Source organism: Spermophilus citellus (assembly GCF_964194105.1).
Source record: "Spermophilus citellus genome assembly, chromosome: 7".
Lineage (NCBI taxonomy): Eukaryota > Metazoa > Chordata > Mammalia > Rodentia > Sciuridae > Spermophilus > Spermophilus citellus.
The window spans coordinates 26265975-26285864 of NC_138188.1; the positions used below are offsets into that span (position 1 = coordinate 26265975).

Below are 19890 nucleotides of genomic sequence, written 5' to 3' on the forward strand. Positions count from 1 at the left end.
GAGCCAATGGCTATCTGAGGAGATACTGGGCATCCCAGCATGCCCTGCAAGACCTCAGGTCCCGGCAGGCCACGCTCTCGCCAGCTGGGACAGCTCCCTCCCAGTAGAGCTGTGACAGCGCTGTTCTCTTGGCTTCTTCGGCGGACTGGTTGCCATGTACGGCATTTCCAACGTCCCAGATCTCCAGAACTCAAGCCCAGTGGGGCCTCCTCAACTCAGCCACTTTGAACCAGCACTTTAGGACCTGACCCAGGCCAGGCTGTGGGGTACTTGTCTGGCTTCTATTTTCACAATGGTGTTTTGTGGTGGTTACCATCATATGTAAAGAAATGGAGCCCAAGGACAATTAAGGAACTGGCCAAAATGTCTTATAGCTACACTGAGGTATTTAGAACTTCAATGTTCTTTCCAAATTCAACCTGAATGCATGCTTCACGAAAACAAGAATTCTAAATGGTTGTACCCTTCATGTCTAGTGCATAGCAGCTGATGAATAAAAACAACTTCTCTCAGTTGGTGTGTGCTGAGAGAATGGCTTCCCCTAAACTCTGGCTGTAGCCTATTCTTGCCCCCATCACTGCCTGGGTCCCAATGTGCTGAATGATGACTGAAACAATTCACACTCCCCCCCCCCACCCCAGGAAAAGGGCTGGATGTGTATTCATAACAAATAACAGCCTATATAAGACGTCTCTAGAGCAGAGGCTGCAACCAAATGGGTCCCTGCACCTGTCAGCAGCTCCACCTCCCAGGCCCCTCTGGGTGCTGTCACAGCCCACAGAGTGTTATGGGCAAAGCTTTTCTACCTGGAATGATTGGAAGTTGGCTCAGTGGCTGGGGCTGGTCTATCCTTGCCCCTCTGGAAAGTTTCAACTCCACTGCAGTTTAGGCCACCAAATATGTATTCATCTTTACATGGTCCATGCTGACCTTGCAAAAGATGCCCTGTGAGCCTGTCCATCAACCTTGGCAGCTGCTGTCATGGCAACCATGGCAGCAGGCCCACAAAAGAGAATACAAAAGCAGGATTCTTAAAATCTTTATTCAGCCAATTCTCTCAGGCCTCAGGCCCTGATGATGACTGTCACCCCCATCCCTTTTCCCACAGGAGGCATTCATTTGAGGCCACAAAACACTACATACATTCACACACTTCATCAAAAATATCTGAGACAGACCCTGGCTTTGCCTGGCAAACAAGGAATGGGGCTGGCAGAGTGCCCACATTCACAGACCCTGGGCTGACCCAGGGATATCCTCTTTGGAAGAGGCACTGAGGCACTGTTGCTGTACTGTATACCAGCACTCCCTGACCTCAGGGTGTATGAGGAGTCAGAAGGCACTAGAAGGAAACCTAGACTCTATCTTGATGCCTGCCTTATTCTGAGCACCCACCCATGGCTCTGATAGGGTTATCCAGAAACTCTATTCAAGACCCAAAACACAACCTTCCCCAAGGTTGAGGGTCCTCAACCCTGCAAACTGATCCTGTTCTGTTTGTAGGGTCTCCAAGATTATCACATCTGAGACATGAATTAAGGAGATTCTTTCTGCTCCACCCCTGCTGCAAGCCTGGAGCAGCTCCCCTGGGAAGTCCTGGCTCACCGTGACCCAGTACATGAAAGGCAAAGAGATGCAAAGCCATACTCTGCTTCACCCACTGGTGGATGCAGGGGCCAGCTTCTTCGCTGTTCTCTGGGCTCATTCCCCCAATGGGGGAGGGCTTCCATGCACACTCATTCCTCAGGCCCCATGGGCCCTGTCACACTCACACGGCACGCTCTTGGCACTGCCTACTCTCCTCCTGCCACCCAGAGGTAGGAGAGGTCACCCCAGGGGGCAGGCATGCAGGGCCTCTTGGATCTTCTGGCGGCAATGGGAGTACTTCTGCAGGATCTGGCGGAGGTGTTCTTCTTCCTCTCGCTGCAGGATGCGTAGGAAGTTGTGTAGTTCAGGCATGCTGAAAGCATCCCACTGCAAGGGAGCAGAGGGGAGGTATATAGGCTGCAGTATATATGGCCAAACTGGAAGACCATCCCCAGAGAAGACTAACATATCATGGTCACATAAGCCAGGATTGGGTTTTCTAATACTGGGCTCATGCCTCAATAGTCTATGCTAGGATTCCTGACAGCAGTCTGTATAGAAGATGGATCCTACAAAATAGTCACCTCACTGAGAGGCAACCAAATAGAATGTTCCCCAGTTTCCTGTGGACAGGTTGTACTCACACTCTGAGTCTAATACTACTCCATAGACCCAATACCTTGTAGTCAGACAGCTTCTAAAAAGTCATTTTTTTTCTTTTGTTTTTTAATTAACAGGTCTAGGAATCAAATGCAGAGCCTAATGCATGCTAAGCAAATGCTCTTCACTGGGCTATAAATCCAGTGCTGGAGATAGAATCCTGGGCCTTGTGCATGCTAAGAATATGTTGTATCACTAAGCTATACCCTCAACCATTATTAATGCTTGAAGGAGAGCATCCATGCTGTCCTAGGCCCATATATGTAGTTCTGATCTGGTCTGGGCTCACCATACGGTCAGATGGACTCCTGAACCTGCAGAGGAGAAAACAAAGCACCAAGAAAATTTTTCCTGGTTTCTTGGGATAGGCCTAGGCCTTGTAGAGCTTTTTTTCCAGCCTGATTCTTCCTCTAAGCCTTATTGTAGCTCTAGCCCATCAGTCTTGTCCAGTGACAACCAAGAAAATAAGGAAGACTGTGTACTCACATTCACCTCCCCAGAGTCATTCTCCTTTAGGATGAAGCTCAGGGTCTTCTCACTAGGTCCCGCAAGGAGTCGTAGACGCAGGGGCTGCTCATCATCTGACAGTTTCCGTAAGTACACTTAAAGCGAGGCAAGGGGAAAGGGATATATGATTATAGACAGGCCTAGCAGCCTTAGCACTTGCATGCAATGGATATATGCATACATACCTTCACAAAGGGTAGGACGGGGTAGGAAGCCTACCTTGGCCATGACGCTCAGCCCGTTCAAAGAGTGCAAACTTGCGAGGATCATCCACCACCAAGAACTTGCGCAGCAGGGCTTCAATAACCTCGTGTGCCCGTGTGCGTGACAGCACATGCAGGTGTTTGACAGCATCCTTGGGTAGGTAAAAGGAAGTCCGTCGCCTCACAGCTGTACCCCGCCCTGGGCCCTTCCGGGCATCCTGTAAGGAGGTCGGTTTCTTGTTGGAGGGCACTGAGACAGGGCGGACCAGCTTCAGCTGAACCTTGATGAAGCCTGTGTAGGAGCCATCCTTGTTCTGAAAAGAAAGAAAAACCAACCATGACAATAAGTTCCAAGTAATACAGAACAGTCTAAGGTTCTGTCTGTGCACTTGGGGCTAGGCTGGGTATGCATAAATTGTTGCTTGGGCCCACCCAAGAATACCTTGTCTATGATTCTTTGGGCATCAGGCACATAGCTGGGTAACTGCCCTTGTCCAGACTCCCTTCCTCTGTCTGAGTAGTCAACTCACCAGGCTCATGAAGAGGTTGCTGTTGATCTGCCCATTGTACTCCTTGATCTTCTGCTCAATCTCAGCCTGAGAAAGATTAGGTATCTTCCATTCCACAGGATCATCCTAAAAGAAGGCCAGCATGGAAACAGGCCCTTGAGGAACTCAGGGCTTCTATGAAAAATGGCCTCTGCAGCAGCTCTTAAAAACTAACTGCTTCCAGGCGCAGTGGCACATGCCTGTAATGCCAGCAACTTGGGAGGCTGAGGCAGGAGGATCATAAGTTCAAATTTAGCAACTCATCAAGACTCTGTCTCTAAATAAAATACAAAAACAAACCTGACTACCTTTGGCCCAGTCACTAAACCCATGTACTCTGAACCCATTTGGTTCTGCATGTTATGGGTGTAGATGGCAAAAGTAGAATCATTTGGCTTTTCTTCACTGCCTGCCTAGGGTAATTTCAGCACTGCATATGGCCCTAAGAAGATCAAAGAATCAGGGTCAACTGAAGGTATATGGCCAGGTATATGGTGAGACTCTGTGAAGGGACTCTAATTTAAAGTAAAACTACACTCTGGAGCTTAAGGTGTAGCTCTGTAACAGAGTTCTTTCCTAGCATAGGCAAGGCCTTGGGTTTGATCCCCAGAACCTCCTCACAATAAAATAAAATATAGCAAACCCTTGTTCCAACTGCACAGCCCAACTCTAGGGTCTTGGCACCCTAGAGTTGGCTTGGAGTCAGGGTTTGTCCTAGAGAAAGTAGCCCATTTTTTCACTCTGTCCTAGCATGAGGCCACAACCCATTGCAAAGTAGGAGGTGTGGGACTGATGCACATCCCTACTCTAGTCCACCAGTGGACAGGAGGGGAAGAGTGATGTCTACAATGTCAACACTCCTTGGTGAGATTCTTGGGACTACCCCTCCATGTCTCAGACATAGTGAGGAAATCACTGTGACAGGTCATTTAGCATTGATCCAAGGTACACAAAAGGCAGCTAGCTTCAGGCTGGGCTACTGGAGCTGAATAGGCAACTTCCTGGTGGAGCCTGTTCTACAACTGTCAAGCAGGTGGGCTTCTGTACTGTCCTCTGCTGTCTGGAAATTTAGTTTAAAAATTTTACCTCCACCACTTAGTTCCCTTTTCCCCTGGGAAATGGATTCTTGCCAGAAGGGTAGAGGATGGGCCAGGGCAGCCAGGGCTCTGAAATGACTTTCTACCAAACTCATTTGGCCCCACTGCATCAGCCTTATTTCCTGTTGATGTCAGATAGGCCTTAATTAGAATGGGAGTGTCACAACTATACCTGAGATCACCACTGACCAATGTCTTGTCTCAAAGGAATTCTTACCAGGTCTTCCATAGAATTATGCCCAGGACAACCAGAGTTCTCCCTGACTGCTGAGTCCAGGACAACCAGGGTTCTCCTGACTGCTGCCTTGGAGCCTTCTAACTTGCTTAAACCACTGATTGGGATGAATGGGGAAGCAGATGAGGGAGTATGGTGGGAGTCCATGACTGCATGCTCTTTACCCAGAACCTGCTGCCAGTCAGCATCCTGAGGACTGAGGACTAAGGCTTCACAGGAAAAGGGTTTTGGGTTGGAAGCCAAAGCCCATTTTCCTTCCAAATTTCCAAAGGTCTTTTGGATGGGGGAGAGCACTGAGGAATAAAAACTCTAGGAGAAATGATGCTGGAAAGAGTGGGCAACCCTGTCAGGCTAGTAAGAACTAACAGTGTGGCCCTGGAAAATGAGGAACCTGGCAGATAAAATGAGGGCTGGAGGCTGGAAAAGTGGTGGATATGCTTGTTCAGGCCCAAAGTTGGGATAGAAAAGAGTGCTTCAACAGGAAGGAGTAATGGTTATGGTATGGAAGTGGTGCTGGGAGCAGGGGGAACACTGAGCAGACTCAAGTGCTGAGGCAAGAACAGTGGTCTGTTTATAGAAAAGAAAGGGCACAGGATGGTGTTAATTTATTCCCCTTCTTTGTGACAGTTCTGGGCTCCAGCCTGGATATGAGAAAATTTACTCCTCCTCCTTCCCTTCCTGGATTATGCTGGAACCCTGGACTGAGACATTGACCTTAGTCCCAGTCCCTTTCCTTCTCCCCCAGTATCTTCATTGATAAAGCAAAAGACTTGGACTAGATGCACTGTACTATTCTAGAGTAAGAAGTTTCTTTGTTTCTTTTTCTGTTTCCAAAGCTTTCTGGTAGAAGAGGACTCCCAATAGTGTCCCAGAGGGATGTGCAGCAGGATCACAGAATTTCTCTTCTTTTGCACTATAGCAACCCACCCTCTATTCTATCACTATTCCTAGTGACTGATGATTTTATTTTACATAGTCCTTGAGACTTCTCAGTCTCCTTTTCTTCTTCCTTTTTTTTTTTTGGTGGTGGTGGTAGGTATTGAAGCTTGAACCCAGGGGCACCTTACCACTGAGCTGCATCCCCAGCCCTTTTATATTTTCTTTTGAGATAGGGTGTTGCTAAGTTTCGTAGGGCCTTGCTAAGTTGCTGAGGATGGCCTGGAACTTGTGATCCTCCTGCTTCAGCTTCCCAAGTTGCTGGGATTACAGGTGTGCCCCCCACCCTTTTGCTTCTCCTTTTCAATTGACTAGCCTCTTGTGTTTTTTACCCATCTTTCCATATTGGAAGGTAGCTTAGGCGGAGGGACATGGAGACAATCTTAGGGGTCCACACTCAAATCTTTTACTCAAGCTCTGGGCTGAGATTTGAAGTACTAAGCACCACCCTTTCTGAAAGGAATTCAGTGAAATTTCATCCAAAGCATTATCCATAACTCCATTTTCTTGGTTCAAATAAGGAATTCTGAGCCATTGCTGCCAAGTACTACATGGTGCCCATCTCTCTTTGCTGATGCCCTGGCCTGCATGCTCTTCTGAGGTCTTCTGGCCCAGGTACAGTTATGTGAAGTTGGTGGTTACACCCGTAACAGCCCACAGAAGTCTCTGATAATGAAGACACCTGGGACTCTGAAAGTCCCAGCTGCCCCTGCACACACTTTACAATCTTCAATTAGGAATCCAATCTCTTTTCACCCCTTTCTGGGCACTTTACAATCTAGCCTTCCCTCCCTCTTGTGGATAAAGTGCTCCTGAATCCTTATAGTTCAAAACAAGGCTTCGGGTCCTCCCAAACCCCCTTTCCAAAGATTCACCCTCTAGAATGGACTGGAATCCTCTAAAGTCCAGCAGCTGGTGACAGACCAGGGCCAGTAATGGCTGGGGACTCAGCTTACTCCATCCAGTAGTGCATGTACAGGGGCCGAACTCCTTTGGCCTCTCCCTTCCTAAACTTCTCCTTTCCCGGAGAGTACTCCTCCTCCACTTCCTCCTTCAGTTCCTCTAGGGAGGCAGTGGGAGTGCCCAAACACGAAACCAAGAGGTCTTTGCGGGCTGCGAAGTTGGCTTTAGTCATAGATGAATAACGCCCGTCTCTGGTCTACCCCAAGCTACAGAGCTGCTTCCCCTGGTTCAACCGGTCTGTGATAGAGCAAGAAGGCCGAGGCACCCAGTACCGACGCTTTGGAACCGGGGTTTTACACTGGGCTGAAAAATCGGACAAACGGTTCCGCGGGTCAGCCCCAGCCCAGACCCGCATAGAGCCACGCGAACCGGAGGGTGGGGCTGCCCACCAACTCTCCACGCGGCAACTTACCGGGCAGGGGCGGGATTCCAGCGACCGCCCCTTGCCCGCCGCCGGCAACCCCTGTCTCCCACCTGGTCCCGGCGCGGCCTGCGGACCAGAGAGGTGCGCGCCGTGAAGTACTGCTCGAGCTCCGAGTCCGAGTCCTCTTGGCTGCAGTAGCCACTGCTTGTCGTGCTGCTCCAGGTCATCTCGAAAGAAGGCGTTTCTGCCTCACCCATCGCCGCGCCCGCTTGGTCCCCTAGTTCTACGAGTCGGTAGCCTCCAACCACCGCCCCGGCGCGTGTGCGTTTGTATCAGTGTGCGCTTGCGCTGGGGCCAGCGCAACACCGCAACCGTTAAGACTGAAACGTAGACAGCCAGGATCTAGCTCTTGTCTCATTGGGGGAGGAACTCTGGGGGGCGGGGACAGACGAGCTGAGCCTCCAGGAATGACCTCATTGCCCAAGCAGCTTAACCCACCTCCAGGCCCCACCTCCCAGGGGGAATGTGTTGCAGCGTGTGCGCATGTGCAGGGACGCCGCCTCAGGACTGGAAGTGGTTGTGGAAGTGCGCATGCGCCTGGTTCGGAACTGCCTCAGTGGCATCCTTGGGCGGTCCGCCAAACCTACGCGCAAAATTAGAGTTGTGCTGCCGGAAAACCGGCTATTAGAACTATTACTGAGCCCAGTGCCTGTGCTGTCCGCGAACGTCTGCGCTGTGGCTTGCCAGTCCGCGCGTCTCCCCTACCCATACCCTGGAAGACTCGGGGCCTTCTCTCACCACGTTAGTGTCATGTTCTAGCGCGGGGTCCCAGCCCAGGTCCCGGGGTCCGCAGCAGTCCAAGCAGATGAGAGCGCGGCAGCGGTAATGGCAGGTGAACTTGCAGTCTGCAAAGAGGGCTGGCGTGAGGTGGAGGAGCTCCAGCTCCGGAAAATGTCCTGGGGACTGAAGGGGAATCCCCAGGATAATAGCCATTGCCCACCGTTGCCCACCGGACTCGGCATGACCAGACTTATCTCATGCCCGGTTACTGCCCTCTATTATGCAGATCTAGTGTTGGTCCCCGGGCGTGTCTGGAAACTGACTGGAAGGCCTCAGGTGGTTAGGGATTTAAGCCTGCTCAACAGTTTTCAGTCTCTAGCGCCTAGCACAGAACTTCCTTGGTCCATTTACTTGAAGGAGAAAACAAAATCTTTTAACCTACGATCTTTTCTGATTATCATTTGCCCCCTCAGACCAAAATACTGGTTTACATTCACGTAAATGTTCATCCTCACTCTTCTATCCACTCTAGTCAGGCTTGCTTGCCCAAGCTTGCTTGCTCCAGGAAATTGCTCTGAGCACGGTCCTCAGCGGTCCATTCTCCATTCTATACTCCTCAGCATCATTTAATACTAGCTCCCCTTTACTTCCAGAGACCACATTCCAGGTTTTCCTCCTGCTTCTCTGCAGCTCCTGCTCACCTTCTTTGCTGGTCTGTCTCTCCTTCCAGATCTAATGGGATGTCCAGGGCTTAGTTTAATCACTCCCCTCTTCTGATTGATTCCTCCTTTGTCCCTACCTCTTGCTGGAGACCAAAACTGTCCTGTTTCTCATTTTCATGGCCACTTTATTTTACTGGGAGAACACTGCAAGGTCCCAGCCCTTATTCCTTCTTTGTAGCCTGTCTGTGCTTTTCCACCTGAGTTTGTGACATATTCCTGTACTGGATGAGAAGGTCTGCATATATACACAGGTCTAGGGCATCATTCCTAAGTTCCTGTGTGGGTCAGTGTACCGAATCTCAGTTTAGGCTGCACATTAGAATAACACCACACCCACCCCATCCCAGCGCCCCTAAGGAGAGTTTTTTAAAAAATTATGGATACCTAGGGCCCACTTCCAACAACCGACTCAAAGGTCTGAGATAGGATTCAGGCATAAGGAGACAAGAGGGTAAAAAGTGCTCCCCCTGATTCTAGCTGTTCTGAACAGCTAGAACTTCTACTTGCTGGTGATTCCCAGGAGGGCAGAAGGACCATGTTTTAGTACTTAGTTCATTGTTAACAAGATAGTTACTTGCTAAATACTGATTCACTGGGACCAAGATAGGTGTTTGTTAAATACTCAACAAACTTCCTGTTTTCAGGGTTCCACCCAAGGTCCTAACTTTTTCTAGGCCCCTTTCCATAGGTGGGTAACTTCCCTTCACTTCAGGAATTCTAGAGAGAGAGTGAGTGAATTATTGTGAAGAGGCAGACCTGGGAATATGGGCTAAGAGAACCACCAGTAGGCACAACAGCTTTCTTAGGGGTCAAGACACTTAAAAGACAAACTTAAAATCAGCACCTTATTATTTAATGTACTGCCTCTGCCCAACTGTGCCCCAGCCATGGATGGAGTGCGACTAGGGATAAACCATCTTCCTGCACTCTTTTCTGCGATGGGGCAAGGTAAGGTACCTGGTCCCGGGGGTGGTCCCTACAGAGTCCCTTCACCATGACTTGACCCGCAGCTATGGCACTGCCCCGTGGCCGCCCGTTTGGCTCTCGCTGGCGTGCGGAGCCGCTACTCACACGCGCACTGGAGGCCCTTGCGCACGACGCCCCAGATGAAGTCGCCGCAGAGGTCGCACCACGTGTGCGTGGCGGGCCCTGCGGGCTGGAAGCGGTGGCCACGGCCCAGGACCTGTGCTGGGTCGCGCGCAGTGCCAGGCGAGATGCGCAGCGCATTGGCACGCTCCAGGCGGGTGCGGCCTGGGCTGATGCGCCCAGAGGATGCGAGCTCTTGCAGCTCAATGAGCTCTGGCTTCGCCGACATGGCCCCGTCGGACCCAGGTTTCAGCCGGCTCTGGGCGCTAGCTAGTGCGGGGCGGGAGGGGCCGCAGGGCGGGCCTCGACTTCGGCACCGCCCCCAGGATTCAGGCAGGGCAGAGGGAAAGAGCGGGGAGAGCGGCCAAATAGAAACCTGTTAGAGCTGACAATGTTGGCCTGCAGGCGGAGCTGGATGGAGGGACTTTCTCGAAGAACCCTTTCCCTCCCTTTCCTTTTATCCTCCATTTCCGCACGTCCAGACGACGACCGAAAAGTGCCACACGACAGAAAAGTGCCACACGGAGACAGGAATGTTTCTGGGGGTTAACTTTACTGTGCTAGAGGAAGAGGGTCCCCACATCCGGCCCTCTCCCACAGCCCCACCCCCACCCCACCCAGGCCGCCTGCCCCAGTTTTCTGAGACTGCATCCTCGCCCTCCGCCTATCTGCCGGGTGGGGCAGGAAGTGGGGAGCCTTCATCTGTGGGATGTGGGGGTAGCTCAGCAGCTCTACTTGACCGGCTGTGCTTACCACCAGGGAGATTGGGGTCCGGTAGAGGGGCAGAGGCCAGACAGAGATCCTGAGGTTCAGGGGTGCATTCGGGTTGGGTTGTATTGGACGGCCCTCAGCGGCTGCAGCCCTCACTTAGCTTTGCCACCCTGGGCTGCCAGGACACAAGCCTTCCCATGCTTCTCCCAGTGCTTGACTTGGCACTCCCTGCAGGCAGGTGGGCCAGGTGAGGATGGCAGTGCTGGGGTGGGGATCTGGGAGTGGGGTTTAGGGGACTAAGGTCATCCTAGGATACCCTCACCTGCAGCAATACCACTCATTCTGGCATCTCGAGCAGCGCTTGGAGGCCTCTGCATTGCAGTAGGCGCAGCGGGGCCTCTCTGGAGCCACTGCTTCTAGCACATCCAGCCTGTAGGTCTCAGCCCACCTAGTGGAGCAGTCAAGCAGCCTTCACTGGGTTTGACAGGTTGGAACACAGAAGCATCCTTGCCCAGTCCAAGCCTCCTGATTTCCATCCACCCCCTTTGCCAGCTCAGATGTACTTACCTTCGCGCCTGTAGCCTAAGGTCCTGCTCAGAGGGGTTGAACACATGCCGAAGCTGATGCTTGGCAATTGCCTGCCATTTGCCTCTATTCTCTTGCTCTAGCCGCTCCCAGATTTCTGGGATCTAGGGGAGAGTAATAGAAGGGACAGGAAGAAGGTGGCAAAGTGGACAGTGGTCCTGAGTGATTAACTTTCCAGATGCCTACCTGTTCCAATACCAGTTCCTTCTTAGGGGCCTGGGTTTCGACCAGGGCCAGGTGGGCCAGGAAACTTTGTAGGTCTGCCAGGTTGGGCAACTGGTCAAGTAGTGTGTCTGTCAGGAAGGCCCGAAGCTGCAAGAATATCCAGGGAAAGCCAGTGTGAAATGGGTGCTGGCCAAAGGAGCAGGGAAAGTGGACTAAGGGTCCCTGTGGGGCTTATGTCCCACCAGGTCACCTGAAGCTCAAATTATGAAAGGTGGACTAGGGTGGAAGAAGATGGGCAAAGGTGACCAGCAGGGATTCAGTAGGGATGGGATGAAGTGGAGCAGTGCTGGGCTGTGGGGACTAGTCGAGGGGAGCTACCCACCTTGAGTAGCTGTCCCTTAGCAAAGCTTGTGAGGCAGTAGCGGGCCCGGGCCTCGGGGCTTAGCAACAGGTTGTACAGGGCGATCCACACTTGCCCATCCAACTTGCTCAGCTTTTGCTGCTCTGGGGGGGTTACTGTCTGCCAATGACCACCCTCGAATCTTTGCAGCTTGCCTGGGGAGAAGACCCAGCACACTGGATGTAGCCATCTTTGATCAAGCCAGCTGTATGTACTGTGGAACTTCCCACAGGCTGGGCAAGGTGGGAGGGCCACAGGACTTGCCCAGGTTGTGGTTTTGCTGGCCCCAGAGCAGGATGAATGCTCAGTAGTGGACTCATGAGCCTTGCCTGCTGCAAAGCCAAGGTCTCATCCCATCTTGGGTGAAGCATTCTGGTAAACTCTGTGGGCTGGGGGTGGGGTAGGGTTTGAACTGCAGGTTTTCCACTTTAATCTGAAGGATGTTCTAGTAGCAATGGGCTGGGGCTTAGGTAGGTGTGGGGGGAAGATCTTACTTCCTTCCCGCCGGCTCCAGGGACTGTGCTCCAGTAGTTCCACCAGGAGGCAGGGTAGGTTGTGGGTGCTGAGCATGCGGCTCAGGATGCTCAGTGAAAGGCTAGGGGTGGGGGTGGCAGGCAGGGAGGTGAGCAGAGGCTATAGGCACAGTATTCTGTCCCTCTACTGTAGGCCCCAGACTTGGGAGGACTGCCCACCTGTCCACACAATCTGTGATGTAGCGCAACACTGAGAGAGCCTTCAGTGAGATCTCAAATTCCATTAGTTCTGCCTGCTTCTGCAGCTCCTGGGGGCACACAGTGTTCAAGCTAGACCACCCCCTGCTGCACAGGCCTTAGGAAACCCACATCTAGGCTTTGCCAACCCCAGGAAACCTCAGTCCACCTGCATAGGGGTACCATCCTGGGGCCCTTCTTCCTCATGGGGGCCACCACGGCCAGTTTGGGCCACCAGCAGTGTCAGTTTGCGATGGCAATAATCCACCAGGTCCAAGATGGTGTCTTCTGCTGACTCACATACCTCCTGAGGGAAAGGAGGAGAGGAAACTTTCTGTCTCTGATGTCCTCCCCACATGGACACAATCAAATAAGCCCTGCCCAGAGCAGTGGCCCCTGGGCAGGAATAGTGCCTTACCTTGTGGAAGAACACAGTCTCTAGGAGGTTGATAATGGAGGCTTCATGGTGTACCTATCAAAAAAAGGGGAGGACAGGGCCTGGGCTGCAAGACAGGCATAGGGACTACCCAGGCATTCTGTCTTCCCTGGGCCATGGCTCTCTGCTCTGAAAGGGATGAGGTGTGCGCCAGGGACTCAACTCACCACCATGTATATGGGGAAAGTATTCTGGGGCTTGAAGTCCTCCACTTTGCATAGCACAGGGAATACCTTCTGCTTCCACATCTCCACTGCAATTAGCTCTTCTACCAGTGTCGGGATCTTTTTTTTTTTTTTTTTTTTTTTTAAGAGAGAGTGATAGAGGGAGAGAGAGAGAGAGAATTTTTTTAATATTTATTTTTTAGTTATCGGCAGACACAACATCGTTGTTTGTATGTGGTGCTGAGGATCGAACCCGGGCCGCACGCATGCCAGACGAGCGCGCTACCGCTTGAGCCACATCCCCAGCCCAGTGTCGGGATCTTTGAAGCATGGGGAAAGGACAGGAATGAGGTGGACCTTCTTTGCCTGGCAACCCTCCCATCCCTGGCTCTGTTAGCTCATCTCTCAAACTTCCCCAGGTCTCTAGACTCTCCCAGGCCCTACAAGTACCCTTCCTGACTTTTCTCCTGCATCTTAGACCTTTATTTCCAGATGTTCCAACATCTATGGGGACACTCCCCTGCTACCTGTGACTAGCCCTTGCTCTGTCCCAACTGCCTTGCCTCTCTGCACCTGCATTCTTTTTTTTTTTTAAAGAGAGAGTGAGAGAGGAGAGAGAGAGAGAGAGAGAGAGAGAGAGAGAGAGAGAGAGAATTTTTAATATTTATTTTTTAGTTCTCGGCGGACACAACATCTTTGTTTGTATGTGGTGCTGAGGATCGAACCCGGGCCGCACGAATGCCAGGCGAGCGCGCTACCGCTTGAGCCACATCCCCAGCCCAGCACCTGCATTCTTATCCCCTCCTCCCTATCTCTTTTAGGCTAGCCCTCCTACTCATGCCCTCCCTTCTTGTCCTTGTCCTCTGACCCTCCAAGGCTCTTGTATGCCTAAGTCTCATTCTTACTCAAGGCCCTTTACAGTGCCCTATTTCTGCCCCATCCCCTAATAGTGTGCTCTGCCTTTTTCTTGTGGAGAAATCTTTTGTCAAGTGATATCTCAGGTCATCTCCCTGTTTTCTAACTCCCCAACCCTCATGTTGGAAAGGCTGTTTCCTTTCAAGTCAAGGCACCACTCCCACTTCAGGGGGAGTCCTCCTCGGGTCTTATTGGCAGTTCAGGGTGACTTTAACACTTGGGTCTCCCCCCTACAGCCTAAGCTGTTCTAGTGTCCATGACTTTCCCCCTAATCAATCCATGTCCTAACACAGGTCTGGCATGCCTGGGTCTTGTCTAATTGGGGGACAAAAGGAAATGCAACACATTCCTCTTTCCCCTTCAGGGAGAACAGTTATACCAGGCCAGAGGGAAGAGCAGGCATCCATGTGTTCCTGAGGGGTGTAGTGGGTGTTGTGGGAGGGAAGACAGGAATACTGTCTGTGACCTTGGGGTACCTTCCCATGGGTGACTAGCAGCTCCTGGATGGGCTCGCCTTGGCTGACAGTAGCATCAAGGATGGCTTGCATGTTCAGCTTCTCCAGGTTCTCATGCTGCTGGTTCCACCTGTTACAGAGGGTATGTATGTGTATTTGGGCACACATGTGTGCATCAGAAGTGCGGCTAGATCCTATTGAAGCCAAATCTGATCCTGAGGATCCAGAAGGGGCTTAGGAGCCATATACTCCTATCTTGAAGAGCTTTGCCTCTCCACCTGGGGGCTCCCTCACATTGAGCAACCCCTTCCCCAATGTCAGTCCCAAGCTCCCCCCTTTCAAGGACCTGGTAACTCTGTCTGACCCAGCTGCCTCACCCTTCAGAGCCCATCTCGCGCAGGGGGAAACTGCGCAGACCCCGCACCAGTACGTCAGCTTCTCCGGGCAGCAGCAATTCCAGGTCCATGTTGGGGCCAGAGTCTGGCTGACTTCGGGTAGCAGTTGGGGCGGAGGAGATGATACACTTTAGGAGGACAGACTTCAGCAGGACTGGACTCTGGGACCGGACAGTTGCCTGTTGGTTGGAGCGCGTGCGTCCTCGCCGCCATGGAAACAGCTTGGCGTCTGCGCAGTGAAGCCTGGGTCCACCTATGCCGGTGGCTCCTGGAGTCTGGAACCACACCCTCCCCCGCTTGCCACGCCTACTCCGCTGCCAATAGTAACCCTACTGCGACTGTCATAAAGTTTTCTTCCTCACAACCAGGTGCGCCCGCGAAGTCTCTCCTGAACTCCACCAACTCTTTCCCTAATTGTCAAGTCAGCCAGTGACCCCGCCAGCTCCTCCTGCAGCTGGACTGTCTTGATCCTCTCGGATGTTCCTCTTCATGGCTTCCTCCTTATTTCTTGTACCCAGCATCACCAGTTGGATTTACTCCCTAAGTATTGCCCAGGACCCACAACGTCGTTCCATTCTACTTCAGACTGCTATTACTTTAATGGGGGTAGCTGCATCAGCCTTTTCACTAGATCTACTTCCACTCTGGACCCTTCCCAGCAGCCAGGATTCTTAAAGGTGTACATCAGACATTACTCCTTTGCAGGAGGGCGGTTCTGCGATTATCTCTGGCCCTCAAAATACTGGATTAGGGGCTGGGTTGTAGCTCAGTGGTAGTGTGCTTGCCTAGCATGTGTGAGGCACTGGGTTCAATCCTCAGCACCACATAAATATAAATAAAGGTATTGTGTCCATCTACCATTAAAAGTGTATATATTTAAAAAATACTGCCGGTGTATTCCAGGGGCTCGGGAGACTGAGGCAGGAGGATCTCAAGTTCAAAGCCAGCCTCAGCAAAAGTGAGGGGCTAAAAGCAACTCAGTAAGACCCTGTCTCTAAATAATATACAAAATAGGGCTGGGGATGTGGCTCAGTGGCCGACAGCCCGAGTTCCATCCTTGGTAACCACCCCCGCCGCCCCCCCCACCCCCCGCAAAAAAATACTGGGTCAGACGTGGCTTCCCAGAGTTTTGCAGGCTCTACTTCTTGCCTTTCTCCTACCTCAGGATTTAGACGTGGGGGGGGGGGCGGAGCGCTGTGAGGGTATTGGGGATTGAACCCAGGCCTAGCACATGAAAGTTCTACCACTGAGCTGCATTCCCCATCCCTTTCTATTTTAGAGACAGGATCTTGCTAAATTGTCCAGGCTGGCCTCAAACTCGAAATCCTCCTGCCTTGGCCTCTTGAGTATCTGGGAGTAGAGGCATGTGTCATCATGCCTGGAAGTCTTTGGCTTGTATTTTTGGTTCTCTTTGGTCTCCCATGATCCAGTCTCATGGGCTTGCCTTGGGTTCCTCATACATGCTTCAGGGTTTTGCATTTGTTTCTTCTATTGGAATACTTTTCCTAGTTCAAGGCTCAGTTTAAATCACTTCACCTAGGTCTGTTTTGCTTATCTAATCCAGAGCAATCCCTGCTTCCCTCGGAACTCAAACTGTTCATCACCTCTGTTTCTTGCTGTTTCAGTTTACAACAGCATGTTCACTTGGCCATTGCTGGCCACGCCCACCAGAGGGCGCTCCAGAGCGCCCGGACCTTGACTGGCTCATTTAAGGCTAGGTTGTCCACAGCGGAGGTAGCACTCAGTAAAAGGTTGAGGCAGCTGGGGTGCCTATAATACCTGTAATCCTAGCTACTCCACAGGCTGAGGAAGGATGGTTAAAAGTTCAAGGCCAGCTTAGGCAACTTAGAGAGATTCTGACTGAAAATAAAAGGCTGGGGATGTGATAAGAGTGCCCTTGAGTTCAATCCCCATACCGCAAAAATAAATAAATGAATAAAGGCAGGTTGAAGTCAATGATTTTATTTACAGAACTAAGAGTCAACCTACAGAGGATATGAACTAGCCTACTTGTCTAGTCCCTATGTGGGTTTAGCAGGAGGGAGTAGCCACAGCAATATAATCATTCAGGAAAGCTTCACTTCCAGCAGATGATGATGTTGGGGTCATTCTCCAGACGCTCATCCAGCTCATGGTAACTCATGCCTGGGTGGGGTGGGGGAGGTGAGGTCAGTGATCTTGGCCTACCCACAGTGCCCTGACCTCACCCTGACTGCCCCACTGCATGGCTCCACCTGTCTTGCAGCAGATCTCATCATAGCTGTGACAGCCTGTGTAAAGCCGGGCAGGGTGGCTTCGCTCCTCTCGAGACACCCGCACAGGATATTTCTGTAGTCGTCGGATGAGATTCTTCATTAGCCCAAACTGGATCAGTTTCCTGGGGTGAGGATTGGGAAAGAAGTATGATGCTCTGGTCAGTCCTCCTTATAGCCAGACCAACTCTTTCCTGCAGCCTTCTGTTCAATTCTATCTCAGAGCCAGACTGCCCTGCAAGCTCATCATCCCCAGGAATCCTCCCTGGATTAGCAGTGCCACGATTCTTCTCACTGGGAATACCCTGCTTCTTCTGACCCAGGGTTCCTCCAGAGAGACAAAGAGGGTCTACCTTCTCTCAGGCAACCCCCTCATTTCCCAAGGAATGGCCCTCTGACCGTTCATCAACATGCTGTAGCTGCTGGGGGTGGCGGCCGATGAGGTCTCGTACAGTAGTACCAGGGCTCAGGCTGCAGTACAGTTGGAACACATCCCGGAGACTGGCTCTTTTGTGCCCTGTGGGTGCCAGGATCAGCTCACCAAGTGACCCTCCCCTTCCCAAGATATCTCCCCAGAGCCCACTACTACCTTGCTTGGTCACGTAGGATAGACATGCCTCCTGTAGGGACTTGTCATCTACAAGATCCTGGACCTTGGGTGTTGGACAGTACACGTTGGAGTACTAGAGAATAGCAGAAGGCACAGGGAACTGAGTGAGGGGCCGGGAGGCTGGGCCAGACATTGCTGAACCATATCCCAAATTCACCTACCTGGAGAATGGACACCAGTGTCACAACACCATAGTACCTAAGAGAGAGAGCTGATCTCAGCTTCTGAAGACTAGACTTTTCCAGCTCCATACTCAGGGACCTAGGTTCTTTCCTGGCTGGTGACCTTATGCTAGGCATGACTATTGCCCCACTCACAGTAGGTTCTGTATGGCAATGCGCACCAGGTTGAGCTCCACATCTGCCTCAGCAGAGATCTTCTGGACATGGCGGAAACCATCGATGTATGGCAGGATCTGGCAGGGCAGGGCAAGGTCAGTGGGGTTAGGATGAGGCCAGTGCTGTGGCCAGGACAAGGTGATGCTACTCAGAGACAACTGGCACACCTGTTGGGTGGTGAGGTCCCACTGTGAGTTGATGAAATCCTCCTTGTCCTTGGTAAAGACAGGTACATCATACTCTTGGGCCACAGGAGGGTCTGGCCGCTGTTCAATCACCTTCAAGTGGATGGTGTTGGATTCATCTGCAGGGGACCCCACCCATATTCTCAGTGCCATCTCTCCTGAGAGGCCCTCAATTACCATCCAGCCTTTCCAGTATCCCTTGAGGCAGGCAGGTGGCTCTGGGGAGGGTCATTCTTCCCCTTTTATGGAGTGAGAAACTGAGGTCCAAAGGGGAAGGAATATACACAAGGAGCAGAGCTGGATAGCTCTGCTGGCTGCCCCCCATGCCCAGCCCCATCATGTACTGTACCCAGGACATCACCTCAGCCTCTGGCTATTTCCTGGCTACCAGTTTATTCAAAAGTCTTGTCCTTTTCCCCCCAAAGGCTGTGCTCACCTTCTGCCACTTTCCCATCCCTCCCCTTCTGTTGTTCTTGCAGAGGCTGGGCCATACCAATGGGTAGAGTGCACCGGCCAGAGGCGTTCAGCTCCTCCAGTAAGATGGTCATTATGGGCACCAACTTCTGCTTGCTCTCCTCTGTGGACACGAAACTGCTCTCTAGCTGGACAGAGCATAGACAGCATAGTGGGTATACCCCAGGGCACCTGACTAACTGGATGCCCTGCCTGGGTCCTGAGCTAGTTGTCAGGATCAAGGAGACTTTGGAGACATAGGAACACTTTTCCCAACTTTGCCTGCCCATACACCCAAGCCTATCATGTTGCAGACCTCCAGTGTGGTCAGGTAGCCAGCCAGCTTTTTAACAATGGGCTCCAGGGCACAGGTCTTGGCCTGGGCATCACACACGAACCCCAGGTTGAAAAGGAGAGCATTGCGGCTATACTTCTTGTGCTCAATGCACACAGGGCATCCGATCAGCTTCTTTTCCATGGCTGTGCTGGATGAATGGAACAGAGTCAGGCCTCCCCAAGTCTGTTCCCTCCTCTTGGGACCCATTCATCCCACACCCAGCAGGGCCTCACACAGTGATGAGCTTGTTTTGTAGCTCTGGCTTGGTGATGATGTACACTTGGACAGTGTCAAACAGCTCCCTGGAGATGAAGTCTTCAGGGACCTGGGGAAGGAAGTGGCAAGAGGCCCCTGACTAGACATTGGGACTGGGTGGAGTGCACAGGGTGCATTCATAGGTGCACCCCCCATTACCACCTTCAGGTATAAGTACTTTTCTCTAGCATTTTCCCCTCTCTCATTCACCCAGGCCTAACACTCCTTGGTGTTTTCAAACACATACTGTGTTCTCACAGGCTTCTTGGCTTTTGCATTTGTTGCTCCCTATACTTGGAACACTTTCCTCCATCTTTAATTTGCTATGCATCATTTAAGTTTCAATCCAGGAATTCTCTCAGACCACTCACCCCCACCTTCTATGGGACCTGACACCTCCCCTGAACCTTACAACTGGATTTCCCCAAAGCACGGCTCATGTGACATAGTATGTTTCCTTCATCACAACAGGAGCCGGAGGACCTGGGTCTGTTATCCTTTCTATTCATGGTTATCCGGGAATGGATAGAGATACCCGCGTGCAGCAAGGGGATTCAGTGCTATGTCAGTCGGCTGAGCTCCCAAGAGTGTCCCTCTCCCCGCCTAGTCGAGAGCCCGGGCAGCACCTGATAGGTGATCTTTGGTCCCAGCGTGGGGTGGAACTCGCTGAAGAATATGCATTCGATACGGCAGCTGCTGCCCATGGCGCTAGCGAGTCCTGGGTCTCGTAGCTCCTTGTTGTTCGCGCGGAGACACCCCTATTCTTGGGAACACTGGTCAGAAAACAGCCCCGAGGCCTGGGCCACTGTGTCACGCAGTCGTGCGCGCGCACGCGC

The 19890-nt window shown here is 51.9% G+C and overlaps 3 protein-coding genes across 5 annotated transcripts; all 3 read right to left on the reverse strand.

Moving 5' to 3' along the window:
* Window positions 1-1023: 1023 nt before the first annotated feature.
* RASSF1 (Ras association domain family member 1) lies at window positions 1024-9968 on the reverse strand. Of its 3 annotated transcripts, none has more exons than XM_081300589.1 (6): window positions 9674-9966; window positions 7899-8005; window positions 3488-3592; window positions 2974-3271; window positions 2734-2849; window positions 1024-1974 (listed from the first exon to the last, which is right to left on the reverse strand). In XM_081300589.1, the coding sequence occupies exons 1-6, from the start codon at window positions 9915-9917 to the stop codon at window positions 1828-1830; spliced, it is 1017 nt and encodes a 338-aa protein (XP_081156715.1). In that variant the 5' UTR covers window positions 9918-9966; the 3' UTR covers window positions 1024-1827. The 3 variants fall into 3 exon arrangements, with proteins under 3 accessions (XP_081156715.1, XP_081156717.1, XP_081156716.1); XM_081300590.1 differs by lacking the exon at window positions 1024-1974 and adding an exon at window positions 2309-2561 and having other exon boundaries at window positions 9674-9968; XM_081300591.1 differs by lacking the exons at window positions 7899-8005; window positions 9674-9966 and adding an exon at window positions 7211-7850.
* A 550-nt stretch (window positions 9969-10518) lies between these two features.
* On the reverse strand, window positions 10519-14337 carry ZMYND10 (zinc finger MYND-type containing 10). Its single transcript, XM_081302216.1, has 11 exons — window positions 14251-14337; window positions 12863-12979; window positions 12678-12731; window positions 12429-12566; window positions 12242-12330; window positions 12044-12144; window positions 11532-11704; window positions 11171-11296; window positions 10967-11088; window positions 10722-10847; window positions 10519-10627 (listed from the first exon to the last, which is right to left on the reverse strand). The coding sequence occupies exons 1-11, from the start codon at window positions 14320-14322 to the stop codon at window positions 10552-10554; spliced, it is 1194 nt and encodes a 397-aa protein (XP_081158342.1). The 5' UTR covers window positions 14323-14337; the 3' UTR covers window positions 10519-10551.
* Window positions 14338-16570: 2233 nt separating this feature from the next.
* Window positions 16571-19890, reverse strand: NPRL2 (NPR2 like, GATOR1 complex subunit). The gene is made up of 11 exons (XM_081302086.1): window positions 19681-19890; window positions 19033-19124; window positions 18779-18947; window positions 18503-18611; window positions 17992-18128; window positions 17804-17901; window positions 17648-17684; window positions 17466-17559; window positions 17276-17393; window positions 16859-17001; window positions 16571-16769 (listed from the first exon to the last, which is right to left on the reverse strand). Exons 1-11 carry the CDS (start codon window positions 19756-19758, stop codon window positions 16702-16704), a joined length of 1143 nt encoding a protein of 380 aa, XP_081158212.1. The 5' UTR covers window positions 19759-19890; the 3' UTR covers window positions 16571-16701.

Coding starts and splice junctions, on each gene's coding strand:
- RASSF1 (XM_081300589.1), bottom strand. CDS start 9,917: ATGTCGGCGAAGCCAGAGCTCATTGAGCTGCAAGAGCTCGCATCCTCT. Junction 2,850..2,973: donor GGCTGAGCGTCATGGCCAAG/GTAGGCTTCCTA, acceptor CCTCGCTTTAAG/TGTACTTACGGAAACTGTCA. Junction 1,975..2,733: donor ATGACTCTGGGGAGGTGAAT/GTGAGTACACAG, acceptor GCTCCCTTGCAG/TGGGATGCTTTCAGCATGCC.
- ZMYND10 (XM_081302216.1), bottom strand. CDS start 14,322: ATGCAAGCCATCCTTGATGCTACTGTCAGCCAAGGCGAGCCCATCCAG. Junction 11,089..11,170: donor AGGAACTGGTATTGGAACAG/GTAGGCATCTGG, acceptor ACTCTCCCCTAG/ATCCCAGAAATCTGGGAGCG. Junction 10,848..10,966: donor CTTAGGCTACAGGCGCGAAG/GTAAGTACATCT, acceptor CTGCTCCACTAG/GTGGGCTGAGACCTACAGGC.
- NPRL2 (XM_081302086.1), bottom strand. CDS start 19,758: ATGGGCAGCAGCTGCCGTATCGAATGCATATTCTTCAGCGAGTTCCAC. Junction 18,129..18,502: donor CCGGTGCACTCTACCCATTG/GTATGGCCCAGC, acceptor GGTCCCCTGCAG/ATGAATCCAACACCATCCAC. Junction 17,002..17,275: donor CTACAGCATGTTGATGAACG/GTCAGAGGGCCA, acceptor TCCTCACCCCAG/GAAACTGATCCAGTTTGGGC.